This window comes from Manis javanica, chromosome 1 (genome assembly GCF_040802235.1).
Source record: "Manis javanica isolate MJ-LG chromosome 1, MJ_LKY, whole genome shotgun sequence".
NCBI lineage: Eukaryota > Metazoa > Chordata > Mammalia > Pholidota > Manidae > Manis > Manis javanica.
Genome location: NC_133156.1, coordinates 50,636,880 through 50,659,987, shown reverse-complemented (window position 1 = coordinate 50,659,987; position 23,108 = coordinate 50,636,880). Strand labels below are relative to the sequence as shown.

Sequence of the window (23,108 nt, the reverse complement as noted above, 5' to 3'; positions counted from 1 at the left end):
CTGCATGTTAATTGAGTGATTGATTGGTGGATTTACTTAACAAATATTCTTGAGCACCAATTATGTGCCTTGGACTATTCTTTGCACTTGGAGATACAACAGGGAACAAAACAGACAAAAATCCACCTTCCTGGAGCTTTTGTTCTAGTGGAGCTTATATTCCAATATATTGGTATATTCAAAATCTACATAATAATAATAATAATAAACATGCAGGGAAATTATGTGCCTATTAGGAGGTGATAAGTGCTTTGAGGAGAAACTCCGGAGTGGAGAGAGGTGGGAAGTGCAGGCAGGGACGCCTCAGTTTCCCTACAGGGTGGTGCGGACAGCTGCAAGGAGAGAGGCACTTTGCTGACTTCTGCCAGAGGAAACGGCACAACCGGGCCAGTGGGCAGAGACTGCAGATTGCAGGAAGTTTCTGATTCCTCACCTCAAAAATGGGATTAGTAATAGTTTGCACTTCACAGGGTTTGTGAGGTTAAATAGGATAATGCTATAAAGCCCTTGGTGCAGTGCCTGGGACACTTGGTGAGGCTTATCATGTGTCACTGTGTCCCATGAGTAAAGGGCATGAATAGTTTCTTCTTTTCCAGCATACTACTTATTGCTGGGGTGGCCTGGGTATCCCTGAGGAAGAATGAGAGAATAAGTCCAGTCCAGACGCCTGATATGGGAGGTTAAAGTCAAATCCCACCTCTTTTACTAATGTTTGAGCAGCCAGCTAATTCACTCTGCACCTCAGTTCCCTGATCTGTAAAATGGGAGAATACTAATATCTACCTTCCCTGAGGTCTAGGCCATACTTATGAAAAGGAGTCTGGAGAGCACCTATGTAAAGGAGATTGGCAGGCGGCTGGTGCCAACCAGGAGGCATTAAGGGCTGGGGTGAGGGGGTCTTGAAGCTGATAATACAGTAACTTGAAATGTCAGACATGTCTGTCCTCTGCTCATGGCTGCAGGTCAATCAGTGGAAAAGCCACAGTCCCTGTGGTGGCCTTTAAAATCCTACATGATCTGGTTTCAGACTACCACTTCTCACCCCTCACTTGTTCTGATTCAGACACAAGCATGTTCTGCCCCAGGGCCTGTGCCCTTGCTGCTCCTCTGCTAGAATGTCTTTCCCATCAGTATCAGCATGGATCACTCTCTCAAAAGCCCTCCAGGCCTTTGCTCAGAAGACATTTTAGCAGGGAGGCCTTCTCCGGCCACACCCTTCTTAAGATAGCAACCCCTCCTCCATCACCTTTTGCTTTTATTTCTCTCCGTAGTGGTCATCAGCATCTGACATGTTATATATTTACTTTGCCCTTTTTAGTACATGTCTTCCCCACTAGAATGTAAGCTTCATTGCAAAATCTCCAGTTGCTTGTCATGTGTTAGGTACTTATGAAATATTTATTGAATGAATAAATGAATAAGACATCCTGAATATGTCCCTACTTTTCAGGTTTCCTTACAACTACCCTGGCTTTTTCTTTGCATCCTGGGAGATGTAAGATCCTTGGCTGTTTGAGGACATGGAGCTCCTGAAGTGTGCTGAGAAGCAAAATACATGCTATCTGCACAAGGGAGTTCAAACATTTGCCTTCTAGCCAGAATTGTTGCCTTGGCCTCTGTGGGATTTCTTCTCTTTGAGTCTCAGTTTATTCAATCATAAAATGGGTTCTTGGTAAGATTCTGCAGAGGTGCCTCAAGGGACTACCGGGATGGGCAGATGTTAGTGGGTGGCTGCGTGGATGGAGTTTCACGTCCCTCTGCCTCTGCTCTGCCCCCAGCTACAAAGTTCCCCATTTATAAGCTTTGTTCCTGGATTCTACGGTAGGTTTCATTTGCATGGGAAAAACGTTACCTGAAGCTTAAAAGGAAAAATACCTAACAGAAGGTAACCTGGAGGCTGCCTCGGGTCCCTTCCTGCACTAGAATTCCAGAGCTCCCACAGTGGCTTCCAACAAAAGCTTGTCCCCCTTTTACAGTCAAAGAGGCCTTGGGAGGCTGGCTGTGTCCTGTCCATCAGCAGGGAGTGGGTGTGCCTGAAGGCCTGGAAACTCACCTGGGACATGTGAACCACTTCAAACCAACGCAGGATCCCTGGAAGCTTGTACGCAGTCACGAAGGAGGTTCTCTCGATCCACATCGACTGTCCCATGGGCAGGGGATGGCAAGGGCAGGAAAGCAACACACTTAGAAACCTGGCTATCAGGGAACACAGCCAAGCCCTCAGGCCTTCTATCCATCCAAAATCAGAATAAATATTGCAAGACCCAGAAATACACTCCCACCTTACTCTTCAGAATTCTTTCCCAACAGAAAGTTTAAGTTCTCCACCGATTTAGGCCCAGAGAGTTTTAACCTGGGTCTCAACAGTCAGAATTTTTAGACAATACTGAATGAATCCGTGTGCATTTTCTATGGGAAGCATCCACAGTCTTCATTAGATTTTCAAAGGAGCAGTGACTCCCAAAATAGGATGAACCACAGTCCAAGACAAAGAGCAGAGAGAGAGGCTTGGGGCCGCCTTCTCATGCCAGCCTTGGCCCCTGGGAATAGAATGCAGGTCCTACCTGGGAAACACACAGGGGCCGGTGGGGACTGAAACCACTGTGGCTTCTTACTGGTGTTTCCTGGAAGGTCTGACTTCAACACCCCTGCTGAGCCTGAGGGCTCCTTTTCCCTGGAAATGTCTGAGTGCCTCGTGGTTGAAAAGCCATCCCACACAAGGCCTGGGTTCTATCTTGAAAGAGGAGAGGCTCAGGAAATGACAAACAAACTCAAAGGAAGAGATTGAAGAATGCGTGTCATCCTATCAATGGATGTTAGTCCTACTTCCTTCAGCTTTGGATCAAATGCCCCCCATTCTGAATTTGGTGGGCACAGGCTCTGCTCTGGCTGGTCCAGGTGACCCGAGGGAGCGATGAAGGCTGCTGAAGGGTGGGGGATACTCACGGCAAACTCATTCTCGGGGTCAACAGCCCCCCTGCGCACTGGCCGAGAGTAGTGGAACTTCTGCACGTGGTTGGATTTATAAAAGCTGCAAAACAGGAAGAGGCTGTGGCTCCTGGTAGCATGCCTGGCTGCTGACACAGACCCTGACCCGGCCGCATGCTGGCCAGAAAGGCCCCTGACAGTAAACTTCAGGTTTGGCAGAGTCCTTCTGGTCGCATTTAAAACCGGGCTTTCCTTTCAACGTCATTTAGAAGCTAGACTCTTATTGTTTCCTCAGGAGAACACAGCACCCCTTAGAGCACCCAAGGAGTTGGAGTCCAGCATTAATGCACACAGTGTTGCTTGAGTCATTATTTCCTGTGTTCTCAATAAAGGATGTAGATATACCTAAGGTCCTAGCCTAATGTCCCAGGGGTATTTTCCAAGGATTTTCCCCACCACTCCCAAATCACTCTTCCTGAGTCTCTAGGGCGATTCCAACATTAGAGCAGGCAGGGCACTTGCTGCCTGCCCACGGTGCCTGGCTGAAAGGGTATGGGAGGCTGAGATCCAAGTTGAGCTACACCTGCTCAGCCACCTGCATTGATGTGAGGCTGCTGAGAGGGGCTGAAGCACTTTTTCCTCTCACAAAGGAGCTCCTGCCTCTGACTGGTCCTTCCAGAGGAGAGGGGTTTCACTAAAACACTCGAGGTGCCATATTTGGTACCTGGGCCTGAGGGGGGCAACCTTATAAGATCTTCAGGAAATAAGGTCTCATCACTGACCTTGCAATCTGGAATTAAGCAGATTGACACTGCCTTCATGCTGCTTCCTCTGACGCCCCTTTATCATAGAGCACATCCATTGTAAATGCCTTAACAAATGCTGAAAAGAGTCTCTTTGAGGACGTGCTCAGCATGAGCACCTTGTCCCCCACCCTACCTGTTGCCTGCCCAGCTCACACCCTTTGGCTATGGATTCTTTGGAGCTGTTCTGGAACCAACCTGACCAATAAGCTTTCTATGTTCAGTTCAGTAAATCTCATCATTGCTTACCGAGGATTTACTGTGCCGCGAGCAGAGCCATACCCTTGTTCCTCCCATCCACTGCTCATTCAGCCTCTAAGGGACAGAGCCCAGGTGGATAACTGGGGATGATTCTTTTCCCAAGGGGGAAGGGAGAACAGGCTGGCTAAGATAGAGAAGGAACTAGAAGGGCACTAGGGCCTGTCCCACCACCAGCTCAGCTTGGCGGCCCCATGGGATTTCTCCCCATCCCTCCTTCCACTGGGCTGCGGATCTTACTTTATAATCTGGTCAGGTACCGGCTTATTCTTGAACCTCGGATGTTCATCCAAGACAGGCTGGACTGTGAAACACTGGATGTCTGGGATTCCTGCAGTTAAGGGCTCACAGTGTGTCAGCTGGTCACAGCAACAACAGACCTCCTAGCGCAGCCCTTCTGGGGCCATGTTGTCATTGAATGACCAATCTCAGGCTGCTGGCTGCCAACTAGGTCCTCATGACCAGTTAGCAGTTACCATGGTCCTTATCAGAGCTTCCTGTCACTCGAACCCTATCCCAGGGTTCAGCCCCTGCTAATAGTTGGTTAGAGGTCCTTAATTATCATTGTCATTTGCTATAGTACAATGATACCATCTAATGAACTTATAGCTCTCAATCAATAGAGCATATTTCCCCATGGTCTCTTTTGATCTGTTCAATTCTACTAAGCAGCATTACTAAGGTAAATCATCCCTGTGTCATAGATGAGTTCATCAAGTTCAAAGAAGACAGCTTGCTGAAGGTCACACAGCTTGTGAGCACAGAGCAGAGGTTTGTACTTGGGTCTTTAAACCCTATGTTCAGGGTTCTTTGACTCTCAACTGCTACTCAGTGCGGGCCTCTAACCAGCAGCACCAGTATTTCCTGAGACCTTGTTAGAAGTGGTGAATCTCAGGCCCTACCAGACCTACTGAATCACAGTCTGTATATCTTCAGGTGAATTCTTAGGCATCTCAAGTTTGAGAAGCACTGCTTCAGAGCACGCAAATAGATATCATTTTACACTCCAACTCTGAACGTTTGAAAGTAACTGCTTTCAAAAGTGTGAAAGTTTGGCAGGATTGTAAGGCAGGTCCAAGTTCAGCGGGAAAATGTTCCATGATCAATTAGTGATGCCTGCCATGGGCATAGGATGTCAGAGACACACTGCGTTGGCCAGATCTTTGTCATACCTATTCTAGACCTTTATTCATTTTAAGCCAATAATATGGCAAGTCAAATGAACAAAGCCAGTCACCACTATTCCCATTCGTGACCTTGCCTCCCTTTCCCTACCTTCCTTGTCTCCCTCACCCATCTCTCTGTTAGGCATGCAAGTTCTCTCATCTCTCTCTTCTACCCAAAGACCAACCTAACTCCAAAAACTCTTTTCCTGGGCCTGATATTTCTGCCCACCAAGGAATCACAAACTCCTCTTATTGGCATTCAAAGCTAACTCCACTGTGACCCCAACCCATTTCCCACCATTATCTCTAGACATAAAAGATTCTACCCTTCCCTTTGCTTGAAATATTTTCTCATATCACCATCTCTCCCCATGAGCCCTTTAGGCAAATATCAAATACCACAGCCTCTATGAACATTCAATTTACCGCCAGTCAGGTGTCATTTTCCTTCCTCTGACTCTCCATACATTCTGTCTGTACCTAGGACTCTTATCTCCCCAGCTCCCTGTCTTCTCTCCCCACCCCAACCCCTCCCCACCAGATGGTGGGCTTTCTGATGGCACAGGTATGATTCTTTTACACATAGGAAATGGCTATAATATAATTCCAAGTTAAATTCAATTGTCCCCCTAAACTCACTCCCTACTAATATGTAGGGGATTTAATTGTTTTACCTCTGAAGAATATTTCCACATTAAATAAGGGTACCTTAGAGAGAGAGAGAGAGAGAGAGAGAGAACAATGCTTAATACAAATGAACAAACCTCACTGAAAGGATTTCTGTCATAATCAGGAGAGCCATTTTCTTTCTCAGACCATTCAGCCAACAGGCTTTTCTGGGAGGAAAACCACTCTGCATTAAGTCTAGGGCAGAAGTTGGCCCACTATGGCCCTGGGGTCAAATCAGGCTCTCCACCAGTTATTTTATGATTCACAGCTAAGAATACTTTTTATATTTGTAAGTGGTTAAGGAAAAAAAGAGTATTTTGTGACCTGTGAAAATGATATTAAATTCAAATTTCAGTGTTCACAAAGTTTTATTGGGACATAGCCACATCTCTCCATGGCTTCCCTGCCACCTACAACATAGGTAAGTAGTTGTGAAAGAGACCACACAACCCACAAAGACTAAAATATTTCCTGTCTGGTCCTTTAAAGAGAAGTGTCTAGGTCCAGTCTACTGATCTCAGCAACTGTCCTTGGCCCAAGAAGACCTGTCCTGGGGAAGCCAGTGATGCCAGAGCCCTCAGGTCATGTCTAGGAGGCTGCATGGCTAGAATCACCACATATTCCATCTATGCATGGAATTGTGGCTCTGAGGTCTGGAAAGAGGGAAGAGTAGAGGACAGGAGACACCCTCCTAAGAGACCTTCGCTTTCAAATGTCTTCCCCTATTTGGATCCCTAAGTGAAAAGACCTGGGATTTGTCACCTTTCCAAATTGTCTGTCAGCTTTTTAACAAGTAAAGGCAAGAGAGCACAGCACTGAAGCTCAGATTTGGGCAAAAAGCAGACCTGAGTTCAAATCCTAGCTCCATCACTTGCTGGTACCTGATGCAAACTACTTACACTTTTTGAGCCTCAGTTTTCTTATTTGCAAGATGCAGAGAGTAATATCCAGCTCTTAGATTTATGAGAAGAAAATTAAACAAGGCATGAAAAATGCCTAGTACATGATGGACAAATAATAAAGAACATTCTGTCCAGTAATCTTAAAATGATGGCATTAGGGAAAGAATACCAACTTTGAGATACATAGATTGTGAAGTTTAAATCTCAACTCCATTACTAACTAGCTTTGTAACCTTAGGCAAACCTCTTTACTTCCCTGCCATACATATTCCCTCTCCATGAAATAGGGAAAATTAATACCCATCTTATAGGGTTTTGTGGGGATTATGGAAATAATGGTGTTAAAGTATTCAGTCTTATGCATGGCATGAAGAGGACACTTAGCAAATGCCAACCCTTCCTGTTTCCTTTCCTACCTGGTTTCTGGTGCTGACTCAGGCTCTGCATAGGATGAGATAGCCCAGTAATATATGCTCTCTCCCATACTAAGTGAAAAGGCCTGAGCTGGTCAACATCTAGGTGTCTACTTAGCAGGGCCTTAGTAATAATCCCATGTCTCACCTAAAACCAAATTCACATTTGTAACCAGTCAGCTCCACCACCAGTTCCATTTCCTCCTGCAAATAATCATGGTAGAGCAGGCATGAAGGGCAGGCAAGCATAATGAAAAGGTTACAGATGAATGTTTATCACCCGAGGGAAAAATATTTGGATTATGGTTTGGCAGACTTAGCAGACCAGCCATGTAGCCTGTCGCCCCCATTTTAAGGTCTATAACTTAATTTGTGCTACAGGGTGCAAACTGGGGAGCCAGGCTAGGTTAATGCACCCCTGCTCAGCTGTGTGCCTTATCCTTGGGTTTATACACTCCCTGCCTCCTGCCCAGCAAGAGGTCCTGGACCTGGGAACACCTCACCCAACCCCATCCACTAGCACCCCCCCCCCATGGGACCCATGCCCTCCTGTGTACTCCAGGGAGCTGGTGGGCTCCCTTTTGCCTCCCTTATTCCTTTCTCTGTCCATCATGCATTTCTTTCTCTCTTGTTTTCTTTGCCTTTCTATTAATCCACAAGTATTTTCTGACAGAGTCAGCTTTGTGCCGGATGCAGTGGGAGATTGGGGGAGCTCAGAGGCTCAGTGCAGTAAACAAGCAGGGCCAGTCCCTAGCCATCCGGGAGCTTATGGTCCAGCTTCTGTGCAGATTTAATGAACACAAAAGGACACAATGGATTGAGATCAATTTTCTAAAGAAAACAAATGAGTTTGAGATAAGAGCCTCATGAAGATTTCATAAAAGGCCACTGTAGATTATGTGACCAGGAAAGGCCTCTTCTGGGAGGTGACACTGTGTTAGGATCTAATGGGTAAGGAAGGAGCTGGAGAAAGGCACCAAGCAGAGGGAACAGACATGCTCAGGCCCAGAAATCGGAACAAGCTGGGTTTATTTAAGAAACAGAAACAGAAGGACATGAGAAAGCAAATGAAGAGTTGGGGGGCAATGGCATTGGAAAGGCAGGCAGGAGTCAGAGGACAGAGCACTTTGCAGGCCTCATTCAGGAGTTTTGATTTTATTAGAAGAGCCACACGGTGCCATTTCAGTTCTTCGAACCTGCTATGCTCCTTCCCACACTTAAGGCCTTTGCTCATGATGATCCTTCCCTCTGTCTGGGACACTTTTCCTACTGTTCACTAACCTCTGGCTGGTTACTGACCTTAGACATCATCTTTCTCAAGGAAGCCTTCCCTACCTCCCAATCACAGTATCCTGCATTAAGGATACTGGCATTGATCACATTTTTATAAATACATATTTATTTGGGCAATTGTTCAATGCTTCACTTGCTGAACTGTAAGCTCCCTGCAGATACAACTACTTTGTGAGTGTAATCTTCAGTGCCTTTCACACTGCTTGGCACAGAGTCAGGGCTTGATAGTGTTCATTAGGAGAGTGAATGCATAAACATGAATTAATCAATGGATGCAACATTTAGCATTTTCTGAGGTGGGCTTTGGGATCCCACTCTCGACACCAAAATTGGCCCTACTGCAATGATTCTGGTAGCTCTGATCTCTAAGGTGGGGTGCTGGTGGCTAAAGTCCTTGCAGAACTGCCCAGCCCCAGGGTTGAGGCATTCTCCAAGGATACACTGGCCTAGAGCGCTCTTCACATCATCCCCAGGGGCAGAGGTTGTGTTCATCTTCTCAGCATTGGGGAACTGGCTCATCAGTTGCATTTGGAAATCTTCTCTTCGTTCATACTCCTTTCCTCGGTAGATGAACACTTTGTTCTGCAAAGAAAGGACACTCATCAGGGATCTCAGGGCCAAGACTTGGAGGACATTTCCAAGCAAAGCTGGGAGGCTAGTGACATGAGCACTGGGCTATGGTGACCCCCACTGATCTAGTAGTTGTTGAATGTCTCTTTGACTTGAGGACTGTAAGCTCCCTGAAGCAGGACCACTTTGTGAGTATAATTTTCAGTGCCTTGCACACTGCTGCTTCCTCACCATGGAAAGGAGGAGCACAACTCACTGTCCTTCTCACTGGGCACACTGCTTCTTTAAAAAGATTGATTTTAAAGGGAGAGCAGATCCTGGATGCTAAGAGCTTCTTTAAACCATCCTATGTTCAGCTTTCAGAATAATTCCTCATGCAACTTTCACTGTGTCACACCTACTTTCTTATTTACACACTCACAAAATGTCCCTCCTGCCTCTAATGGGCCATGTGGGCTGGGCCTCTGGGATGGAAGGGACCAGCATTTTGGTCCTTTAATACCTGGATTCTGGCCCTAGCTCCATGGAAACACACCCATTACACTTCCCTGACCATGTCAGCCTCTTCTAGACCAGTCCTTTTCATAGAGTCAGTGATTTCTCCTCTTAAGGACACTGGCAATGCCTGGAAACATTTGTGGTTGTCACAACTCAGGGCAGGGGGCTACTGAGACCTGGTGGGTAGAGGCTCAGGATGCCACTAAATATCCTTCAATGAACAGGACAGCCCACAACCAGGAATGACCTGGTCCAAAATGTCACTAGAGCTGAGGTTGAGAAATTCTGTTCTAGACCATGGCTGTACCATCTGTGCTGCCCCTAGTGGCCCCTAAGTTCTGTCCAAACCCACATCTATCATCTTTATGTATATCAGTGCTTCCAAATGTGATGAATCATCAGATGGGCTTGGGAGACTTTCAGAAGTTTAGATCCCCAGGCCTCACTCCAAACTTGAAATGGAATCTGCAGGAATAGGGGCCAGGTACATGTATTTTTAATAGGTTCCCTGGTGGTTCTGATGTGAGATCAAGTTTGGGAAGCCACCTCTCTTCCACTGAGGAAACGCTCAATCCCTTCTGCTGCTCGTGGTGCTCACTCCCATAAACCCACTCTGATTCCCACATTGGTTGGTGATGGTAAGTGATTTATCTCTCAAACCAAAAACCAGGTGAGATCAGAGATCAGATTTATGTGTCTTTTGTATCTCGCTGACATCAGAATTGAACCACAGAGCACAGGCAGGAAGAAAGCGCATAGCCGACCTAATCCAGCTCTCGCTGTGACAACTGGATAACCCATGAGAGCAAAAACAGCAGTTAGGACACTGCTCTAGGGGTCCCTGGGGGTCCCCAAGACCTTTTCAGGGCCTCACAAGATCAAAACTCTTCTTTTAATAATTGTAAGCTGTTCTTTGCCTTTTATGCTCTCCTTCTGTCCCGCGTGTCGTAGAGTCACTGTGGAGGCTTCGTGGTGCATGCTGTTGCAATGCACTGCATGCAGAAGCAGGTAGAAGAATCTAGCTGTCTTCTCTTAATCCAGACATTAAAGGGATTTACATAAGTATGAAACAATCTCACTGTGTGCACTGATTTTTTTTTATTGGAAAGCATAGCTATTTTTCATAAAAATACAATTAACTCATAGGGAGTTTGTTGTTATTTTTAAATAAGTTGATGAATATTTAAAATTTTTCTCAGTTTTAATTTTTAATTTGGTAAATGTAGACTATACATAGAGAAGTTCTTAGGGAACTTTGATACTTGTTGAGAGAAAAGGGGTCCTGAGACCACAAGTTCTGAGAAATAGTGCCCCACCGTGCTTGTTGAGTAGCAGAGGTCTCTAGCCTGTCTCTGAACAACTCATTCCAGAGACCAGGAGCTCACCACCTCATAAGGCAACTCCAGCTGCAGTCCTTTCAGAGAAACACAGGTCAGGGGGCTGAAGGTGGTGGTGATGGAGGGGGATTGAGGGGTGTGCTGGGTGTGGGCCAGCACTCAGCAGAGGAGAGCTCAGCATCCTGTTGGCTACTAGCCAAACAGAAAGAATGGCAAGACACATAAAAATGAAGAGTGAACCTCCCAAACAATGGCATCTTAAATGTGATACAATGTGTAAGATTAATGTGCATGGACCTGGACACAAGACTGTGCAATGTGGGACTGGTGCACAGATGTGCATATACATCAGCACAAGCAGCTACTCAAAGCACAGAAGGACACTGGCCCGCCAAGGCCCCCAGCCTCAGCCTGTGCCTGAGTCACCCACAAACCCACTCACCCGCAGAAAGGAGGGGAATCCCTGGCCATAGTACCCGACAGCAAAGTAGTCTGGCTTGGGCCTCAGGATTTTCATGATGTTTTCATAGAATTTTGCCTGCTGGATCTGAAAGAAGAAAACTCACAGCTTGTTGACAACATAGATGTGTATCAAAGGTACATTCAACTCAGAGAGGCCCATAGGTAAGATACGATTACCATACCAGAAACCAATGTGCCAAATGCACATATTTGCATCCCCATGGATATGTCTATAACCATAACAGTAATAAGAGCTGCATTTACCATATACCAGGTACTATCTTAATCACTCCACTGCACTAACTCGGTTACTTGCTTCATCCTCGTTACATCCCACAAGTATTATATCTCTGTTTTAGAAATAAATAAATGGTATCTCATAGCACATATGAGCCAGTAAGCATGGAACTGAACCCATGTAGAGCTCCCATCATCACCTCACTGCTCCCACCTCCAGGCACACTGGGTGTGCATTTGTGATCATCTGTGGATGGAAAAGCATCTAAGGATATGGATGTCTTCCTAACATATTTCACCAGTTCTGAGAGGTATGTGTTTTTCATATTTCCATATCTCCGAAAATAGTTTGTATCTTATTTTACACCTGATGATATCTTAGAATTGCTATTAGCCAAACAGAAAGAATGGCAGGACACATAAAAAAGAACAGTGCACCTCACAAACAATAGCATCTTAAATTTGATACAATGTGTAAGATTAATGTGCATGGACCTGGACACAAGACTGTGCAATGTGGGTCTGGTGCACAGATGTGCATATACAACAGTGTGCATGAACGTGTGTGCACTGGGTGTGTGTGCACATGAATACATGACATTAGAAGGCACATGTGCCTCTACACCTAAAAACCTGTGTGTGGATGTGTGTATGGGGCAGCTACAAGTGTTTCTTGGTGTGACTACGTGTGTGTGTGCATCATATCTTACAGGCAGTGGCTCAGTTGTTTTTAAAAACATTATACTCCATACCCAATACCCACCACAACAACAGAAACCAAAAATCTTCTCCAAATATACCAGCTCTCACAGCTCCCCAGACAGCTGGGCTGGCTGATTGTCCTCTCAAAATAGGCTAAGATGGGGCCCTGATGTCCTGGTTCTTAGGTCTCCAGGAAATATGGGAGGCGGAGGTGCTGGCCTGAGAAGCCAGAAAGTTTGGCATTTTCCCAGCAGAGGCCACCTTTCTGCCAAGCGTTGTCCTCTGCAGTATAAGTAGGATAGGCTGCTTCTCCTACTTTCCATTTCCCCCACCAAACCACAAGCATCGAGCATTGAGGAGCTAATGGGGAATGGCCAGATGGGGAGCCTTTTATTGTGATTTATCTGTTACTCACAAAGCACAAATTTGCGTTTTTATTTAATTGGCTTTGTGATTTGTGGGACTTTTACTGCAAATGTAGCACAGTGTTTACTGGGTGTGCAACAGTATCAGCCTCAGCACCGAGCAGGTACTTCACACTCCCCCAGAGAAACTGTCACTGAGTTTTCCTAGCATACCTCCCTTCAGAAATATTCCCAACCAGGAGGCAGATGCTCAGCACGGCCTCTCTTGGCTCAGGCCCTACTTCCCTTCTTTGTCTGGTGCCCCAACCCTGCCTGCCCTCCTGCCCCCTCTCCTCTGCCTCTCTGGTGAGCTGAGGCCCAGAGTGCTAGTCTTACCAGGTTCTGGCTCAGCAACTCATAGTCAAAGATGTCCATCTCGTACTGTTCCGCCAGCTCCTTGCACAGACTGATGGCCTCTTCCCACATCTGCAGGGAAGTCATGGAGACAAAGGTTAGGGGGCACCTCCAGGCTTGCAGCCCTTGCTGAGGAGTGACCCGGTCAGCTCTGTCCCCTGGGACCAAGCAGCAAGCCTCACTTTAGCCTAGACATGGTCCCACACACAGAGCAAAGTTCTTCCCAGGGAGCACAACCCTTCCCCTGCCTCTCATACTAGTTTCCCTGCTAAATAAAGGAACAGCTAGCTACACAGTAGGCTAAAACCTTTATTTACATGCTCTCTGGATCTTCACTAACACTCTGAGAGGTGACTAGTAGCATCTGAATTTCCCAGGTGTGAAACAGAGATTCAGACGGGCAGAGAAGCTGCCCTGGGTCATGCCCAACCAAAAGCAGGGCCAGGACTTGGGTGTGACCCACAACCTGCACTTAGATGTGCTTCATAAATGAACGTTTGCTGTCCCAGCTTCCCCCGTGCAGGCAGGGAGGCATTAGCCCTGTTTTCCAAAGAGAAACGGTTCACAGTAGGTGGGCTAAGGTCAGAGAGTTTCTGGGGATAGAGCTGGGCCGGTTCTCCCGATGTTCACTCCTGGGATTTTTCTTTACTGCCAGTCCTGTCATTTTTTTTTCCTTCCATTCCTCCTTTCATGTTGTTCTTTCTCTCACTCTTGCTTTGTGTGTGTGTGTGTGTGTGTGTGTGTGCAAAGAACACTTAAACTGAGGTCTACCCTCAATAGATTTTAAGTGCAGGATACAGAATCGTTGACCACAGACCCAATGCTGTACAGCAGATCTCTAGAATGTATTCATCTTGCATAACTAATACTTTATATTTATACTTATTAATAGGGTTATTTGGGGTGTGTGGATGGGCAAGGGTGGCACAGAGGTGGAGGTGGGACTGGTACCAGGGTATTAAAAAGAGTGATTAAAACTTTTTTTATAGGTTTGTTTCTATCTTTATAAAGAATTCTGAAAAAAAAACAAAAAACCCTGGACATAGGGGATCCTTTTCCTCTGCTCTGTCTTTGGCTGAAGCCAATAGTTCATCTTGGATTGAAGGGGTAGAGAACCTCTCAGAGTGGGAGGCATGCAGAGTGGGCTGGAGACCTGGCCATCTCCAGGGACACCCATTACATATCACATGCGGTTTAAAATGGAAAAGCACCTAAATGAAGAAGCTGGGGGAGGTGAGAGAAGAGAGAAGAGACAGGGGAGGTTGCCAAAATGCAGTGTGTGTGTTGTAGCAAAAGTGCTCTTTCTGCATTCAAGCATAAAAATAAATAAAGCAAGTGCGGAGTGAAGGAACCGGGGCTGTAAACCCATGGACAGCTTAGTGAGCAGCATAAAAATGCTTTATGTGTCAGGAAGACCCAAATCCATGGGCCAGACTGGGCTGGGACCTTCTTTCTCTTCTGCCTGAACGAGAAGATGGGTAATGCCTCTGGGCTGGGCCAGGGGACTGTTTGGCTCAAGCACAGGTCTTTGCCACCCACCCACACACCCACCATAATATACCAGAAATTCTCTCCCCATGTGTTAAGAGATAACCAAGGGGCCATAGAGGGGGCTAGTCAGGGAGTCAGATAACTGGAATTTCCTTGCAGGTCTGAGCCTGTGGTCACTGGGATCTCTGATAGTCAGTGATCCCTCTGAATTTCATAAATTATTGAGTACCTGCTGGCTTCTAGGCATGATATCATATACAGTGATAGAGCAGATATAAAGATGGATAAGATAAAGTCTCTGCTCTCATGAAACATAACTGGGTAAAGCATATATATAAATAAATGTAATAGTTGGGTTTTGAGGGATGTAGAGGAGTCACCAGGTGATAACAGATGGACTTGTGGAGCACAAAGCCATTGTGTGTGTCTGCAGCAATTAGTCTCCATGAGAGGAGGTGTGGGGAAAGGAAATTAAAGGGATGCTAAAGAGTTTGGGCTTCATTACAGATGCTTCTATCACAGTGGCTTTCAGAGTGAGTTGTGCCCATTTTCTCTCTCCTCTCTGCCATCAAAGTACCCTGACACCCTTCTCCCTGCCCCCATTTTGCACATCACCAAAGAATAATGTGGAAGAAAGAGTTGTGATTGGTATGCCTGTTTTGCCAATTAAATGAAAAGCTCCTTGAGAACAGGCATCATGCCTATCTCATCTCTGCTCAGCACAGGGAGGGTTGAACTGAATGCTCTGCAGAGAAGAAAGCTCAGTATGTCCTACAGAAGCTGTCACACTGTGAGTGACTTAGATGATAAACCAGTAGTAAGTTCTGACTTGATGCCCAGCACAGCAAGAGGTTCCAGGGATGGCAGAGTCTCTGCCCTCAAGAGGCTTACAGTTATAAATTATAAAAACAGTTTTCTCCAACTGCTCAACTGGGAATTTATAAGCTCTTCCACAGACATTACCTCATTTTGCCTTCCCAGGAAAGGTGGGGAGATAAGACTAAGACAGATGTGATGAGCTGCAGTGACAGACCAGACCAAAATTAAGTGTTAAAATAAATTGGTCTTGATGACTGTAAGAGCCTTTGCCATCTAGAGGAGAGGCAGGGCTGTAGGTAAACAGTAGCATTCAAGAAAGGTTTGACGGAGGAAGTGGCCAGTAAACTGGGGCCTTGAAGGAGGAGCAGGGTAATAATGATGATAGTTCAAATTTAGTGAGATATTCCTGGGTGCTAATTCCTATGCCAGGTGCTCTACATGCATTTTTCTCAACTAATTTTCACAATATAACTAGGAAGTAGGTGCTACTGATACCTCACTATTATGAGTGGGAAATTAGAATCTCTGAGAGGCTAAGGAAACTGTAAGCAGTAGAGAAGCAAGGTTTGGAACCCAGGCAGTCTGGCTCCAGAGCCTGAGAACTTAACTGCCATGCCTCGCCTAGTGGCAGCATCGGGACAGGTGCTTCCTGAAGGTCTACTAGGGATGGGGGGATGGGCAGAAGATGGCCTGGCCAGTCTCCTGACCAAACTCAACTGAGCACTCTGATCTCAACCAAGAGATCAATGATGGCACCATCATGTCATTCATATATTCAATTCATTCACCATATATTTATTGGGCCCTGCATGTCAGGCTCTGTGCTAGCTACTGGGCATTCATTCAGCAGTGGACCCAAGTCTCTGTATTCATTGCATTCTGAAGTGGGGAGCCAAACAACGAACAAGTAAAAACAAAATGAATAAGGTGATGTCTGATAGTGACAAATGCTTTGAAGAGGCAGTAAGGGTAACTCATGGCAGGAGTGCTGCTTTGTCTAGGATGGTCAGGAAAGGCCTTCCTGAGGACATGACAGCTGAGCAAAGCTCTGAGCTGTGAACAGTTGCCAGCCACAGGAAGCTATGGAGGAGGAATGTTCTAAGCTGGGAAAAGCAAATGCAAAGGCCCTGAGGTGGAAGAGAGCTTGGCATAGAGCTCGTGAACAAGAGGGATTCTGGCATGGATGAGATGAAAGAAGCAGTCAGGGGACAGCTCATGTGGGGCCTCCTGGGTCATGGGAAGGATACTGTAATTTGTTCTAAGTGTAATGGGGGAGATATTGAGATAATCATAAGCAGGAGAATGGTGTGATCCAATATATGTTTCATTCTATTTCCTGTATGAAGGATGATATGTTGGTGGCAATAGAGGAAGTAAGAAGACTGCTTAGGACCAGTTGGGTGTCCAGGTGAGCAATGATGATTACTTGAATGGAGATGGTGAGAAGATAGAAGTGATCAGACTTTGGCTTGGGAGGGATAGCTGACCAAACCTGTAGTGCGATTGGGTGTAGACTATAGGAGAGAAACACCCTTCCCAGGAGCCAGGGTCCCCACAAAGAGGAAGGACAGGGACAAATTACCTTTCCTTTGTCAAAGTAGCCTATGATGATCTCATAGAGTGTCTCCTTCAGCTGTCGGTGAGTCTGTGGGTGCTGCTGGCCTGTCTGCATGACCTGCGACGCACACTGCTCATCTGACCACTTTGGAGAGAGAACATGTGGAGTGTCACCTGGGGTAGAAAGGCTGCCAAGGGCAGGTATCTCTCCCACTGAGGAGCAGGAGGAAGCCCTCTCAGCACCCCTGCTGGCTTCACCACTGCCCTGCATGTCAGTGACCAGAGAGCTGCTTGTTTCCATTTGGAAACTCCTGATTTTTGCCAAGTGGTGCTTATTGGACTCTCCATTGGCTTGTGTGTTGGTTCGTAGGGATTTTCTCTGAGCCCCTGAAAAACACAGTCTTAGCTCTTTCAAAGCCAAAGGAAATCTTTCAGACTTTGTCCAGCTACAGCACCATTTTCAAGAGGAGGAAAACAGCTCATTGGGCATGCTAATGATTTATAGTCAATGTTCGGATGTTACATAAAACTGTTTGGATGTTATATAAAACTGCAAAACATATCTCTGAGGTATATTGTTGCTGCTAAATGTGAAGGTCACTCAAAACTTTGTGGGGCCAGGCAAAGCAGTGTAGAAAAGTAACCAGCTGGGTCAAGAGTTTGGGGACGCAACAAAACAAAATTTATTTGGCTAACTCTTTTTCTTTTCTTTTTAAAAACTCTTTAATGTACTGTGAAGGCCCCATGGGGATTCCAGCACAAATCCCCTTTACTGTAAGGGAAGTACCTTGAGAAGCCAGGTGTGGAGAAGGAGAGTGTAGGCAGCCTCTGTGTAATTATCGCAGTCCAGGTGAAGATCACGGAGTTTGTACAGGTACCTGTTTGGGGAAACATGTTGAGTTACCAAATGCAGTGATAAGGAGGCAAGAGGTAGGGCCAGGTAGGAGTCTGACAGCACAACTGGGTACCTCTTGGGGGTCACAGGGGAGTCCTCCAACCTCACTAACCAGGCCCTCTGCATGGGTGACAATGACAGCCCTTAGCATTGGTGGGCACTTAGTGTGTGATAGATACTATGATTAGTATTTTGAATACATTAGATCATTTAATTCTCATGGCAACACTGTGAGGTGGATTCATTAAGAATTTTCATTTCCAGATGAGAAAACTATGCTCTGGAGAAGTTGAGTATCATCCTATCAAGTACTCAACTCAACGCCATTGAGTCTGGCCAATGCAATATAACAAGTAAGGAAAATTAAGGAAGGAGAGATGAATAACTCATCAGAAGCCTGTGTGAGTAAACGGAAGAGCTGGAATGTAATCCCAGGCTAATTGCCTTCAAAGTCCATGCTCTGATCATTGTACCATTGCAAGAGAACGAACAAACCATGGTACTATAAAGGGCAGCTCCTATCCTCTCTTTAGTGTTCTCTGCAAAGTACATTGTCTAGTAAGAAAAGGAAGTGGACCTAGAGATTGGATGTTCATGTGTAGACCTTGAACTGTCAGTAGGGAGAATCTGCTATTCGACCATAATCACATTTCCACTTCCAATCCCTTTGCAATGGGAGGTTCCAGTTCTGAACCATGGGATAACTGACTCTACAGTTTAGGGATGTTGAGGACAGAAACAAAGGAAGGGCACTTTGGTCAATTCTTAAATATTTGATACATAATAGGTATTAAGGGGTAGCGAATTAACTTTTCTGTGCCTTAGTTTGCTCATCTGTAAAAAGACAATGCTCAAAGAACCTTCCTATAGAATTGTTGCACATATAAAAGTCTAAACAGATAACACATTGAAGGCTCAATAAAAGCTAGCATTGTTGTTAATAAATGCAAGTATGCACTGAAAGTGATTAGTCCATAGCCAGCACTGAACAATGATGGCTATTATCTATTATTACTGTGAACTAGGTTCTTCTACAAGACATTCCCTCCTGCCACTGTTGGAAACAGAGTTCATAGCCAAAGAACTACTGCTTTAGAAACCTGCATGTCATCAGGATCATTTATTTAAATCCCATTCTTAGAATTTGGTGAAGGGAAGATGCTGTGATAGGATGTCCTTGGTCCCTTCCTATAAAAGGAAAGGCATTCTCCAGAATCATTCCAAGATTCTGTCCTGACTGCCTAACGACAGGGAATAAAGATATTTCAAGTATCTGCGTTCAAAGAAGGTCTTAATGCTTACTTAGACTTGGTTTCTCTTAGAAGAAATCTTTCTGCACAGAATGTCACCCAAGGAGGAGCTGGCATTTAATATCCCTGGCCACATGAAACATGGCTAGCAGGCCGAATGTGGGTTGCCTGACCTCTAGGTAGGGAATGTGAAAGACTTGACAGGAAGAAGGGTCACCTAGGGTTTTTGATAACTAATGAGCCAGGACACTCTAGTGACCTTTTGCTTATTCATTTATTTAATGGCAAAGTTGTCTTGAGCACACAGACTGTACCAGGCACTAGAGATAAATGGTGGCAAAAGCAGATACCATTGTCAGGGTTTGGAATGTATCATCTAGGAAAAGAGACAGATGTGAATCAAATAATCAAATAAATAATTCTAAAAATACAGCTGTGATCAGTGTTGTACAGGAAAATATGGTACTATGACAGCAGGATTTATTTAGGTGGACAGAGGAGGGACTTTCAGAAAGGTTTCCATAGTGTGACAGTTGGCTAGGATCTGAAGGTAAGGGGATGAAGAAGGAAGCATCCTAGGTAAAAATATTCATTCATTCATTCATTCATTCATCCAACAAGTGGGTTCCTTAAATATTGTATTGAATCATCCTTCCAACAATCCTTTTGTAGATAAGAAAACTGAGATCTATGTTAAAATAGACAGCAAGAAATAGGTAGAACCAGGTTTCAACACCAACTATTTCTGCCTCAACAGGCATGGCCATACCACTCTGCTCCCCACCTCTGATCTCCTCTGATCAATCAGTTATCAGTGAAATTGCATGTGGCCTGCACATGGGAAATGTTGAGCCTGTGGTCTACCTTTGGAAATCTCAACGTACATGGCTGAATTTGGTCCCTTAGATCCCTAGGTAGTTGGGTCCAAACACCTTGGAGAGAAAAGCCAGAGAAACAACTTTCCTGTTATTTTCCAACTCTTTAATCAGCCAAGGCATCCTCTCCTCTCCCTTGTCAATTCAAGGGTTTGGTGATCTATTACAGAGCCCAAAGGAAGACATCCTGATGGGCTTGACTAGGGATTCAAACACAAACACCTGCAGATGCCAGGTGGGCAGCTTGAGTGAGGTGGATGGGGTGAAGCTCAATGGGGAATAGAGACAATGTCATGGCCTAAGCACTCCAGCTCCTTCAGGACAGGACAAAGGCCTGGTGTTGCCATACCTTCTGAGATTTCCAGGAGAAGAAGGAAATTTCAATTTTGATGTAAAATTTTTAGATTTTCAAATTTTGGCAACTAATTCAAAAATGTTTTTAAACACTATGACTGCCAAACAGAACAGGTTTTCAGACTGTATCCTGTTTACAGTGTCTGGTTTAGGCAAATATGGTTTTCCTAAATTATTATAGGACTCAAATCTCCAAAGCTTATGGAGATCTGGGGTTTGCCATCTGTGTTTCTAAAATGGGAAGGAGAGAAAAGGGGTTAGAGGGGGGGAAACCATGTGCCAGGCACTTTATCTATGGCATCTCATTTAATCCTCAAAAGAGAAGATAGAATAGAAACATTCTACAGCAGGGGAAGCTTAGCCCAGAAAGACTGAGTGACCTATCAAGGGTCACAGAGAAAACCAGGTGAAGATCCCAGGCCTTCCCAACCCCAAAGCTTTGTGCTACTACAATACGTTATGTCTAGTGATGTTATAAATACTGAGTTCAGGACAACCTATGGAATTATCTTTTATCCAAATGATAGTTCCTATTCCTAGACTAATGCTAAACTAAGTACCTAAAAATATCTGCAGTAATAGCAGAGTAGGTTCGTTTTTGGAGTCTCTGGTCTTTGATAGAATGGGTCAAAAGCCTTAAAAACACTGTGCTTGTTAACCTTCTGGTCAATTCCACTTTGTGGGCTCTTGTCCCATGAATATATATGCCTATATATCTATATCTATATCTATATCTATATCTATATCTATATCTATATCTATATCTATATCTATAGATTGTCACTGTGCTATTTATGATAGAAAAAGCTGATAACAAGTGTTCAACAGTATAGGACTGGCTATATAAATTATATTATATTCTGGAAAGAGAACTTTATAGTTTCCTTAAAAATTATATTGAAATAGATCCATAGACATGGAATTCCTGTTAAAGAAAGAATAAATTATGAACAATATGGTCCCATTTTTTCAGAAATGTGCATGCACAGAATGTTTTCTATATACAAATATAAAAGGATCGGGGAGTATGTATGGATTATGAGAGTTTATTTCATTTTTTTGTTTTTCTTGTCTGTATTTTATAAGGCTGTTTTGGTAATAAGTATGCATTATTTTTGTAAAGAGTAAAAATAACAATAATAAAAACTTCAGAGAACAAAATATGAGATTCTGAGACAAACTGGGGAGTTTTTTGCTTCAGGCTAATGTCCCCAAAAAAGCTTCATGATATATTCAAATAAATATCTTTTAAATGCTTACAAAGAAGCAGGTATCATGTATCCTGGTATCTTTTTCCCTTGGAACTGGGCTGGCCAATGGTTAACTACATGCCTTTTAAATCCTGGAATGGGGCTTCACAGGCCAGCCCTAGAACAAATACAAATGCTATTTGCCAGCTCAACCCACAGGGTAGGCTAAGGAAAGTATGATCTGTGGAAACAGAAAAACAGCATGGCAGGCCGGAAGGCCTCTGAATGGTCCTGGGGGCTGATTGCAGCAAGGTAGAAGGATTGAATCTGGGAAGACTGACAGGAATCAGAACACAGAGTGACAGAGTATCAAGACTATATGTTCAAATTCTATCCTGAAGGCAGTGGGGAGCCACTGGTGGATACTGAGCAGGTGAGTGGCACAGCAGGTACGGGTTTTAGACAACAAAAATCTTACCTTATGTACATCTCTTCCCGATTGTTATCCTTGTAGAAATTCTAGGTAGGGGAGGAAGAACAGTGATGAGTGTTTTTCCTTGCAGAGAGCAGGGGTGGAAGGTGTAATGGTAGAGATGAGAGGAAGATTGCTATTTACTGAGTGCCTTGAGATAGGAGCAAGAAATTTATTTCCCGAGAATGCATCAAATAGCCTCATTAGGAGATTCTGAAAGTCACTTCCCTGATCCTTAGACTATAAAGTGACAGAGGAAGTATCTCAGCCGCCATGTCAGGCGTGCAGTTGAGCTACTTGCTGCACTGAGAGGTGGGCTGCTAAGAGTGAGGCAGTCCACTTAGACGGCATCTGTTATGAAAGGAGCCCAACTTGATGCTTAAAAGCTCAGACCCAGAACTCAGATGGACCCGAACTGGAATTGGAGTCATAGTAATAGATCCCAGTAATGATAGCAGATCACAACTCCTAACAGTGCAGAACTATCAGGAGTTATGATGAGATTTCATAGCCCAAAACATTTAAACTAGGAAGTCCGATTCCTCCTTCAGCTCAGGGGTCATTTAGACCAGCAGTGGTCCTGGGCTCCACCACCAGAGGGCCTAATCCTTGACATTTTTAAACAAGTCCTTACAGTTCTGAGCCAGGAGGTTATGATCTGATCTGTGAACCACACATCTGGTTTAATTCAGTCAAACCCATGCACCTGAGGCTCAGAGAGGGAGGGCTAGTATGTTCTAGGGCACACAGTGGGTGGCAGAACCACACTAGACCTGGCTCTCCTGACAGCCCCACCCCTTATCCCATGATCCTGTCTTCCTCTCTGATATCATGCTGAAGCCACAGGCTGAAAAGTAGCAGGGTCAGCTGCTGGTGGGACTGCCGGTCCCAAGCTTCCTCTCTGGCCAGAGTCTGACTGTTGAGGTTCAATGTCTTCAGCCGCTTTCTGCCTCTCCATAGAGGAAAACAGCTAAACTCCTGGAGAACCAACCCCTCTTCACGTCTTTACGTAAATTGGACCTGGTGGAGTTATCACACTGTAGCAATGAATATCTTTCTGCTGTAATCAGGATTTTTAAACTACCCTTGGCATTTTAGAGAATCAATGGCAATATCTAGGCTCTTAAAAAGGAGCCCAGTTAAGGTAAACAGAGGTCACACAACAGAATTGCAGGGATAGGCTTTATATTTCTGGAGCATCGGGGCTGG

At 45.0% G+C, this 23,108-nt stretch overlaps 1 protein-coding gene across 1 annotated transcript in view; it reads right to left on the bottom strand.

Moving 5' to 3' along the window:
* Positions 1-23,108, bottom strand: part of DOCK2 (dedicator of cytokinesis 2) — a 383,680-nt gene that overhangs the window by 17,558 nt on the left and 343,014 nt on the right. Inside the window, exons 36-44 of the mRNA XM_036995173.2 lie at positions 21,906-21,946; positions 17,651-17,741; positions 16,889-17,008; positions 12,979-13,068; positions 11,280-11,384; positions 8,873-9,014; positions 4,230-4,311; positions 2,947-3,031; positions 2,054-2,140 (exon numbers count right to left, since the gene is read on the bottom strand). Coding sequence (XP_036851068.1) covers positions 2,054-2,140; positions 2,947-3,031; positions 4,230-4,311; positions 8,873-9,014; positions 11,280-11,384; positions 12,979-13,068; positions 16,889-17,008; positions 17,651-17,741; positions 21,906-21,946 — 843 coding nt within the window. The remainder of the gene's footprint in view (positions 1-2,053; positions 2,141-2,946; positions 3,032-4,229; positions 4,312-8,872; positions 9,015-11,279; positions 11,385-12,978; positions 13,069-16,888; positions 17,009-17,650; positions 17,742-21,905; positions 21,947-23,108) is intronic.